The 11,135-nt window shown below is 39.6% G+C and overlaps 1 protein-coding gene across 3 annotated transcripts in view; it reads right to left on the reverse strand.

Moving 5' to 3' along the window:
• Window positions 1-1,097: 1,097 nt before the first annotated feature.
• Window positions 1,098-11,135, reverse strand: part of TTC5 (tetratricopeptide repeat domain 5) — a 14,053-nt gene continuing 4,015 nt past the window's right edge. For 2 of the 3 annotated variants that reach the window (XM_011385013.2, XM_011385012.2), the window contains exons 2-10: window positions 10,458-10,590; window positions 9,312-9,523; window positions 8,770-8,920; window positions 7,671-7,762; window positions 6,025-6,081; window positions 5,333-5,479; window positions 4,939-5,153; window positions 3,702-3,846; window positions 1,098-1,720 (exon numbers count right to left, since the gene is read on the reverse strand). In XM_011385013.2, the coding sequence (XP_011383315.1) occupies window positions 1,601-1,720; window positions 3,702-3,846; window positions 4,939-5,153; window positions 5,333-5,479; window positions 6,025-6,081; window positions 7,671-7,762; window positions 8,770-8,920; window positions 9,312-9,523; window positions 10,458-10,590 (1,272 nt within the window). In that variant the 3' untranslated portion in view covers window positions 1,098-1,600. Of the gene's footprint in view, window positions 1,721-1,838; window positions 1,947-3,701; window positions 3,847-4,938; window positions 5,154-5,332; window positions 5,480-6,024; window positions 6,082-7,670; window positions 7,763-8,769; window positions 8,921-9,311; window positions 9,524-10,457; window positions 10,591-11,135 lie in introns of all 3 variants that reach the window. The other variant, XR_897350.2, reaches the window with a different exon arrangement.

Below are 11,135 nucleotides of genomic sequence, written 5' to 3' on the forward strand. Positions count from 1 at the left end.
TCTCAGAACTTGAGTAAAAGGGGAACAATTATTGGATCTCATCTCTCTACTGACTCTAATGACATACATCACACCCCCCACACACACATCAGTTGCTTTCAACCACTTCTCAAGATATGTTACACCCCCTTCAAGTTCCTGACCAATCTCCCGAGACTGCAGGACTCAAAATCAACAACTGGAACTGAATACAAGGCTCCACCTGCAATCTGACGGACACTGTATTAAAAAATCCCTGCCTATAAATTCATTGTTATAATCTAGAGTGTTTTTGCAACTGTATCATACTGGGAACTGGCTACCTTCCATTTCTTCATTCATAGATATATTTTTTCCTATCAAACTGACTTTATCTTATTTACTAAAACTCCTAGTACTTTTTCATAGGTAACGTTGAAGATACACCTCATAAAGTTGGCCTTTTTAGACCAAAAAGAATGGACTTCAAATTTTATCTTAGATTCAGCCTTTATAGCCTCTTTAGACACACGTTTATTCTATCATCCATTCTCTGAGGAGTCCGCTCTATTCGAAATTCTTTATAAATTGAATGAGTTGTCACTGACATTCAAGTCACTAATCAAGAGTGAAACAGGACTGGACCAAGGACAAAGACCTGAGCCATATCACTAGAAGTCTTCTAAGTATATCTGTATACAATAATGTACTCTCTGGTTATAACCATTCAGTTGCTTATTAATCCGCTCCTACATTTTGCCATTTTTCAACAACAGTATTAAGAGAAACTGTTATAACACGTAACACTAGAATCTAAAGAAACCAAATATCTAGCTCTCTCAGGTCTTTCAGCCTAGTAACGCCATTAGAATAGTATTGCTGTCATCTTGGACCGTGATCATGACCACCCCTAGGGATGACAGAATGAAGAAATGGAAGGGAGCCGGTTCCCAGCAACTTTGTACGTTGCCATTCCTGACCTGGGTTGCCCATCGCCAGAACTCTTTTAACTGGGAGAGAAATAAACTATTGTGTATAAAGTGGGGGAAAGAGTGGGGAGGGTATTACCCTAATGAAATGACTCTAAAAACCAAGAATCTAAGCCAGGAGAGAATGAAGCATGCCAAACTACACAGTAGTCCTTTTTTTCCAAACAAATTTAATTCTGTTCCAGCCCCAAAGAAGGGGTTAAACCTCAATTTTAAAAATAAAAATAAAATAAAAATTGCTCAAAAACCAAGCCATTAAAAGATTAAGCCCCCTCCCTTAGCAATAAATACTGAAATGATATATACACATGAGGCTCAGGAAGGAGGCAAGAACAGGAACCTTGGGAACTCCGTCCCATGGCAGCATCCCAACACTGCTACTGATTCCATGCTCTTTGCCTAAGACACAGAAGAGCAATGAAAGAGGCAGGAGAGATAAACCAAGGGACTTTGTGGCCCTAGTGGTACCTAGAACCTGATAACAGGAAAGAAAGGATACAAAGCATCTCACAGGGCAAAGGAAGGGAAAGTAGTCACCTAAAACATTCCCCCATTTCGATTGAGTCACTGGACGTGGCTGGTCCAGCTGATGGATGCCCCTTGAGCTTATCTCCTCGCCTCCACTCCCTCTTTAGCATGCAGGTTAAGTAAGGTCATTCACACTGTGGCCGAGATGCCACTGTAGCAGCAGCCTGACTGCTGGAGCCCTGAGGCTTTCCATTCACCACCAGCAGGAGGGGTGTCTCCACGCGAACACTGGAAAAGGAATAGTCCTAGAAAAGACAAACAGAGGTTCGTTATAGATCCTAAGAATGAACAAACTCCAGCAGGGGGATATACCACCTGTGACTTTCTCCTCCTCTCTCCCTTCTCAGTATACACACCCCTTACCTCCATCTCACATTCAGCAAAGCTGAGCTAACAAAGAGGATGTGATTTCCCCAGAGTTGTCAATCTTCAGAAGAAAAATCTGGGGCAGGTAGGGTGCCAGCAGTGTCACTACAAGAATGAGACAATTCTCTGATTCAAAAAAGACAGGTTCCTGGCACTGCCTAGCAAAAAGGTGCTTTCACAGAATCTTCCCTTCCCACAGTGTTTGCTGACAATTATAACTACATACACATAGCAGCCAGACAGAGCCAGTGAAAATTCTGGGAAATGCTTAGTCCAGGTGTTTGTAGGGCTTTAAGTTAACCTGCCAGATATAAAGTTACTTCTCCTTTTATTCCAAGAGAAAGAAACAGAATGTGTGGTTTAGACGTTCTCCTAATAACAGAAAAGATATCAGTTCACTTTACTCATATCTACTCTTGGTTATCTACCTTGGTAATAACTGGTACAACCTTCCAAAAACGAATTTGGCAATATGTAGCAAAAATGTTAGAATTCTGTATACCCTCTGGAGCCATTACTCTACATTAGAAATTCATTTAAAGAAGTAATCATGGATATAGGCAGATATAAAAATATTTACTACAGTGCTTTTTTTAACAGGAAAAAACTGGAAATGATCTAGATCTGGAGTCAGCAAATTTTTTGTGTAAAGGGCCAAATAACAAATATTTTAGGCTTTGAGGGTCAGATCATATCATCTCTGTCACAGAAGATTTCAACTGACACTGTAGTGCAAAAGCAGCCACAGACAATAGTAAACAAATAAGTGTGACATTTTCTCAAAACTTTGATTCTAAACGCTAAAATTTGAATTTCCTATCATTTTCATATTATCGCAAACTATTACCCTTCTTTCAATTTTTTTGAAATTTAACTAACAGGCCATACAAAAACAGACAGTGACCCAGATGTGGTCAATAGGCTATAGTTTGCTGACCCCTGAACTAAACATAAAAAAGAAAGTTAAATACCTACTCTCAGAGAGAGTTTTTATGAAGATTAAATGAGCCAGTGCAGGCAGTAGAGCTCTTAGCACAGCTAGAAGTCAGTTAATGTTCAGTAAATTTTAATTATCACCATATCTATGCGTAAATTCAGAGCGATATTGCAGAATATGTAAAAGCACAGGAAATGCTCATAAACATTTGCTTATGATTAAAAATACATATGAATGTGTATATATATATTTATGAAAAGGAAAAAGACTGGAAGTATACATATCAAACTGTAAACAGTAACGTCTGAGTGACAATACTTCAGTCTATTTTTATAATTTACTTTTATTGAAATAATTAACATGTAACATTGTGTAAGTTTAACGTGTACAACGTGTTGATTTAACACATTTCTATATTACAACATGATTATTACCCTGGTGTTAGCTAACACCTCTATCACATCACATAATTATTATTTCTATTTTGTAGTAGGAACAAGTAAGATCTAGTCTCTTAGCAACTTTGAAGTATACACCATATTTTTGTCTATAACCTTTGTGCTGTGCATTAGATCTCCAGGACTTATTTATCTACTGGTTGCAAGTTTATACCCTTAAATGACATCTCCCAAATCCCCCGCCATGCAGTGATCACCATTCTTCTCTCTGTTTTCTACAAGTTAGGCTTTTTAGATTCCATATATAAGTGATATCATATAGTATTTGTCTTTGTCTGTTCAGTCCATTTTTTTCATTTTTTTGGTTTACCAGTAGTTTCCCTTTTTAGTAAAAATTACATATGTGTGTATATTTGATATCATACACACATATATACATGCATTGCTGTATATATTTTTTAAGAGATAAACTTGGTCCCCCTTTCAGAGCCCATCAGTTGAGAAAGAATCCTAGCTATGACTCACCTTTCCCTTGTGCTGAATTCGGTGAAGCCGAAGGTTGGGCTCAGGGATGGCTACAGAGTCCCCAATGAGCACTCCCCAACTCTGCACCATGTTGTACACCATCACCGCATAGCAAGGTCCGTCTGAATCTACCAGGCCAAAGGTGCTGCCAGGTTATGATGGGTTAAGGGGAAGTAGGCAAGAAAGAAGAACAGAAACAGTGTTTTTAAAATACCAGTAAAATAAGCAAGGGCTTTCTTAGGTGCTTATTAGAAAACCTATTGAGACCTCATTTGTCTTAAATATATAGTATCTTTAGAGAACATGCATAAGACTCATTAATCTGTCACTTCGCCAAGAATTTAGGACACATGCACACTGAGACCATTCAACAAACATTAATAATGAACTAGCTCAAAATGTTACAGCTGAAACATTATTCCTGGTCTACCAATTTAACTATCACAACCTTCATCAAACTCTCCGTGAATTTAATGTAATTCTACAAACTTTTGCCAAATACTCATTATGTGTCAAGCATTGTGCTGAGCAGTAAGATACCAAATCAGCAATGAGTGAGCTTACAGTCTAGCAGGAGTCAGACAGTTAAACTATCACTTACAGTACAACCGTTATAGGTGCCAGAATAACTTTTCCCTTGTGCTAAATTCAGTAAAGCCAAAGGCTGGGTGGGAACCCAGAGGAGAAATGTTTAAGTCAAAAAGTAGGGAAGGTTTCCTTGAAGAGACCCTGAAACTGAATCTTAAAGAATGGAAAATTAGCTGGGTTAAAAAATAAAAGCTAATCCTCAATTAAGGAACAAGAGTAGGGACTGACTGAGAGGAATGCAAGAAAACTTCCTGGAAGTGAGTGGAGGACCCAGGGGTGATGGCACTGATTAAACTCTAATTTTTTAAGAGTTAAAATTTTCTAAATGAAAATTCTTAACTCGTTTCCTCTGCTAGACTATAAGCAAGCTTCACTTGAGTCCTTTATGTTTCTTTTTTTCTTTACTCCCTATAACACATATAGCAGACGCTCAATAAATATTTGTTGAAATAGAGGGGGAAATAGGTGGTAATGTAATCTATATCATTAGACATAGGCTACACACTACCGGCACATGGTATAGTCACAGAAGGGAAGCAAAACTCAGTCATCTGTGACCACTAACAATGCCTCTACTGCCAGAGAAAGGCCAGATGTGAGAACACTAGTTCCAAAGGGTGAAAAAGAAGAAAGACAAAGGGAAACTCACAAGGGGACCTTCTCCTCTGTGGTAAGGCTGAACACCACCTTTCCCAGGACCACAGCACCACTGTTCACACCAGGCTGCAGCACACTCAGTGGCTTGAGCTCGAGGGTCACCTTCTGTCCACAGGCTGACTGATAGTGCCCATCACCACAAGGGCCGAGATGGGCTGGGCGCAAGCTTCCCAGCATGCTTTGCAACTTTTTGGTCTTCATCTTTCCCTGCACAGGAAGGGGAAACAGACACCAAACTGAGAACTAGTCACTCTCCTTGAGAGTCTCGTCCTTCCCTCCCGCCTACCCACTTCTAATACGATCACTACTATCTAGGCTTATTCTGTTCTGATTTATTCACCTGCAGCAGAATAAAAAAGTATGATTCAGCATTTAGACATCTTTACCTTGCTCTCAAGGAGACTGGTCAACTTGTTCAAGAATTCCAGGAGTTGTTGCTCTCGCTGCTGGGGCTCTAGCCAGGCAGGGTCCAGTGCTGCGGACCGAGAGAAGCCCTCCAGGGCCTCTCCATAATTTTCTTCATATTTATGTAACTGCACAAAAAGTAGCCAAATACCTCCCAATTATATGTATATTTAACACAAACTATGCCAGGCGGGAAGTAATAGCACCATGGACTAGGACTCTAGAGAAATAAATGTTTTCCTACCCAGTTGTTTTCCTACAACACACATCCTGAAGAGATAGTAACACCTTAACATCCTTCTTCCCGGTCAGGGTGATCGCAACCCCAAAGATGGAGTCATTTCAAAAAAGCTAACTTCCAAACTCTAAAACAATTAAGTTGCATATATCAGGTCATTCTATTTTTATATTCATAATGAACATATCAAAAAAGTCTTCTGTCTCCTCCATCCTCATATACCCTCCCACCTCCACAACCTCTTATCCTTGCTCTCCAGTGACTCCACCAGATACTGAAGTCAAACTGAGCTAGTTCTTCCTAGAAATAATTTGACTTTTCTCTTGCAGCTTGTACCCAACCTTGTCTCTACGAACATTCAATTATCCTCACAGGCTGAGACCTGGATATGTTATTTATTTGACTTGCAGATGACCACCACCCCACAAGTCTCACCGTTGCCCTGTTCAGATGAAGGTCAGGATTGCTGGAAGCTGTCCTGTCTACCTTCTCCTGCAGTGGGATAAAAAGATCATCAGTGGATCTCGCCTTAATCTTAAGGATGGCCATGCCCAACATGTCCTAGGCCACCTCTCCCTGAAAAAATTCAAGTCTCTTCCTTGTCAAAATGTTACCTATACCCACACTGCTATACAGCCATTGTTTGTGTGCTATATTATGCAGTCCCTGAAACCCCAAGGATAGAAGGGTTTCTGTTAAGTGTGTGAACCTTTAAAAATATGATTATAATTTATCCATGCACTGGTATAAAGATGAAGAAATATGTGAAAGCATTCTGACAAAAAAAAATGTAATAGTGAGATGATGGTATAAATGAGGGAAACTGAGGAAAGAAATGATATCAATGTAATACATTTCCTCTGCCTATGAGAATAGGTCCAGGCACAGGTAGAATCATGTTTCCATACCCAAGTCCCCTTAAATCACACATTGAAAGTCAAATTCTGATTCTCTAGTTTGTGTAGATGGCCGGAAACACATGACAGTGCTGACAAATGTGCTAGAAGAAACTGCTGGCAACGTTCATGGATATGTTCATTTTATTTTTTAAACTCGATTCATTGCCTGGCACATTGCAAAAGCACAGACAACACGAATTAAAATTGTTTAAATGGTTAGTTCACATATGTTTAAAAATATGAGTGTGGTTGAAGAAGAGTTAAAAGCAACTATTTAGTAGAGGCCAAATATAAACTTTTAAAGGAGTATATCACATTATTCTTTACAATATAAACATTAACAAAATTAAGAAATTAGAGTAAAATATAAATCCTCTGCCTAAAAGTTCCTGATTGAAAAAAGGACAGTCCCTTAACTGCAAATTTGACTCTAAGGTAACTGTAGTCTTTATTCTGCCACACCAAGCAAAGGAAGTGATGGCAAGTTAAAAAGCAATTCTCTGTGTCAAGAGCAGAAAGCAAATGAAGAAATGTGAATAAGGCCTAAATAAAAAGAGCTCAGAAGGCCAATGGGAACCTTCCAATCATGAGTAACCAGGCCCTCAAAGCCTGAAGGAAACTTCCATGCAAGTGGCTATCGGTATAAAAATGGCCTGAAAGCCTAAGCAAAGCATGAGCTCTGGTGAAACAATGCCTAAGAAGTGATGTAGAATGGGTTACATGCTGTTTTCTATTTTCACTTGTGGGAATTCCAGAGCCGTACTAATGGTTATTCTGAGGATAGCACTTGACTCATACTTAAGTATTAGAGTTTTCGTTTTTCTTAAAATATGAACACAAATATTAATCAGCATTATTTTAATAAAGACTTTTTTCCCATTTAAAAAAAAAAATGAATATGTTGAGATGGGCTCTGTGATTTGGTTATACATGCCTTAAAAGAAATCTAGACAGCTCAAGGAAGCTATCTAGCACTGAGGCACCATATTGCAAGTGGTTAGTAATACTCAAGATGTAAGAAGAAATGTCACTTCTGCAGACACACCTTTGCAAAATCACTCACATTGGATGCCAGCAAGCACTGACCATCCTGCTTGCTAAAGAGCCACAGGAAGACTTAATGACACTCTTGTTTCTGTTGCTGCATCTGTTCATGTGGCCTGGGTGACCATAAATACTTACTGCTTGGGCATAGGCACTAAGGGCTTGCTGGGAGATCTTAGGGTTCTGGCCAGTATTGAAGTAGAGAGAAAGGTATGCATTCCCCAGAATATCTGAAAGAGATATATAGTTTCCCATGTAAGGAAGTTAGAAGTCACCACTCCATCTTAACAAGTAAAAGCTGAACAGACTGAAAAAGCTACAACTCTTCTTGGATGGAGAGAGTACAACACAGGGCAAATTACTACCCCCCAAATTGGAGAGACAGACAGGCAAATATAGGGATTAATGGCTTAGCGGAGCAGAAACTCACAAGCTGCCACAAGAAGCAGCGCTGGGATACAAAAAACTGAACTGTAATTGATGAATAACTAGAGGCTCAGCATGGACAAGTTTGAGAGTTAAAAACTGCAGGGGTCCCAGTCAAAAGGGGGGCCCCCACAATACTGTGAGATTTACCACTAGTAGCTCAACCAGATTCCCACATCAAATATCAGAGGAAAAAATCCCCTCCTACTTCCAGCAAGAGTAGAGGTAAAAGGAGCCATTTTGAAATATGCTAGAGCCTTCTGTTCTTAACAAGAGTTAATAAGGCCTGCCTTCAAGGGAAACTAGTTAACCTGAGCCTAACTGACCTAAAGAAGGGAAACACCCACTCTAGCCATCTTGTCCTTTCTAAGGAAGGAGAAAAATACTGAAACAGTAGTAGATGATATTAGAGTCCAAGTTCAAGAGCTGACCTATTTTGGTCACCCTCAAAAGTCTATTTGAAAAGCCTCACATCTAACACAAACCAGTGATGACACTACATTTAATATACTCCACACTCCATGAGGATAAAGAGGCAAACATGGACCTGAAGGAGAAAATTAAACACACTAAAATAAGCCTTGCCTTGCTTATATGGAAACATAAGCATCCTCTCCCTGAATGAAAAGATTCAAGAGTTCCTAGAATAGTGGTCCATCAAAATACCTTTTGGGCTTCTTCAAAGCAAAAGTACCTTGGCTTCACACTTAGAGTCAGACTCAACAGATGAGTTCCAGATGGTTCTGGTATGCAACCATGTTTGAGAACCACTGCTCTAGAAACTGAATGGAGATCTTTTGGGAGTACTCACACCAAGAGCGGCCATCATGGATATCCATCTGCACAGCCAATTTAGCCTGCCGGACACTGTCCATGATGTGGCGAGAATGTTCATCTCCAGAGTCAGTCCGCAGCTGGCGAAGCACCATCGACAGGTTTTGAAGGGAGACTTTGTTCTTACACTGCAAATGGAGAAGACATATATTTAAGCTTCCTGATTCTCATTCCCCTTTCCAGATCTATTCTATCTCCATCTTCTTCTAAATTTAATTTGTCATCTTAATTCTTACTGCCATCTGTATTTTAGGCCCACATTTACAAGAATCAACTTGGTTGCTAACTTTTCTTCACTTCTCATCTACCCTTGAACCTTATCCCATCATCTTCTTTTCTCAGTCCCCTGTCCCTGTTTCCCTCATCCAGGTCTGTTCCCGCATCCTTTCTCCCTTCTCATTCTATTCTCTTTGTTCCAATGTAGTTCTACTCTGGTATTCAGACCCTAGGGAAATTCAAAGAACCAAAGGAATCCCATCCTCCTCAACTGTGTCTTCTAGATGATAGTGGGTGGCTCACATGGGTGAGGGCTCCTGAGAAGCAGGTGTGGGCAGCTGCAACATCCCCTTTCTTCCAATACACCTCACCCAGCTGGTTCCAGGCTTCCACTAGCGTGGGCTCCAGCTTGACAGCTTTTGACAGAAGCTCCTCAGCCTTAGGGCTATAGTCAGGAGTTACATTCAGTGCCTTCCCAGTCAGCATCAGAACCTGTGCCTTGCCCTGGACAGAACCTGGAAGGAAGGAGAAAAGATAAAGCTACGGCAGAAAAGAAAAACCCAGGCAGTCTTACAGATAAGACCAGGACACTTTCTCTCAAGAAATAACTCTATGCCAGCTCTAGAAATTAAATACTTGAAGAAAATCTTTATGAACAAACCACTTATTGAAAATCTACCATATGTAAAGTAACATGTTATGTAATGGAATAACAAAGAAAGCATTACCCTTACCTTTGAGTGACTTACAATCTATTGGAGAGGACAAAGTATATACAGGGAAAATTAAAACCACAATGAAAAGGAGCATACGCATAGAGTGAATGAATGAGCTTTAAAAAGTGAAAAGGAAAAAGGACAAGACCCTCCAAGTAGGAAAATGATGTAGACAAAGACAGAGGCAGAAATACATGTGATATGTTCATGGGAGAATGCATGTTCCAATCTGAATGAAACAAAAATTTCTCTTGTAAGTAGTCAGAGATAAGGGCAGGAAAAAAAGTCAGAAAATGGAAACGTGAACACCAGGTTAAGGGATGTAGACCTCAACCACTCAACAGTAGGAATCTGAAGATACCTGAGCAAAGAGGCAGACAAAAGGATAAGATTAAATGCATAAAGTAATAATTTAGAAAGATAATGGCCGTGGTCATTATATAAGTTGATTTGGAAGTAAAAAATTAGAGGCAGAAAAGTCGGTTAATAAGATCACTGCAACAGTTCAAGCAACAAGTATGATCTTTTTTATTTCATGGCATTTGCTATAATCAAACTTTAAGAAAATTCATTTAGAGGACTAAAAGGCTGCCATCCTGCACAGGGGCCCTTAGAAAAAATATTCTGCTATAGCAGCCACAAATAGGATACCAAAGAGCCTACAGAAAGGGAGCAAAACTCTATCACATTTCAGTGAAGGACAGAGGGTTGCATGCTTTTTTGGGACTCATACCCACTACTTCCTCCATCTGCTGCAGGGTCTTCTCCATCTCCTCCCGCACATCCTGTTGCTTCCTACCAGCATCCTCAACACTATGTGTCTCGAAATAGCAATCTCGAAATGAATACAGTTGATCCACCAGTTCCTAGGAAATATAAGGATGGTACCATTAATTGGAGAGAACACCAGAACAGAAAATTTGCAACTGGCGAGAAATACTGATTCTATAACTCACCTAGGAATAACACAAGAGGCAAGCAGACATGGCTATCAAAATGCCACAGATCATGAGGGAAAGTAGCCAGTGTCCCATGCCAGTCTCTGTACTATGATGATAGTTCTCTGTCTTCCAGCTCCAATAGGGCTTCTAACAGAACTAAGCACTTCACTTACCACTTTGCAACTTGAGATAAAATGAAAGTTAAGAAGATAATCCTATCTGATACTGGTCCCCAAAGGATAAAACTTTGAAATTTATCCTCAAAACTGGACTTCCTAACAAAAACAATCTTATCCCTGATTTTTCCTATGCTGGTATCTGAAAATACATGACCTTTGTGAATATGATAACATGTGACAGTCATCACATTCCAATGACAGACCAATTTAAGTTTGATAACCTTGGTATTTTTGCAGGATTTTGTTTTGTGAAATATTTGTATTTAGAGGTGTTTTGTTTTGTTTTGTTTT

The sequence above is a fragment of the Pteropus vampyrus genome, unplaced genomic scaffold (genome assembly GCF_000151845.1).
Source record: "Pteropus vampyrus isolate Shadow unplaced genomic scaffold, Pvam_2.0 Scaffold642, whole genome shotgun sequence".
Classification (NCBI taxonomy): domain Eukaryota; kingdom Metazoa; phylum Chordata; class Mammalia; order Chiroptera; family Pteropodidae; genus Pteropus; species Pteropus vampyrus.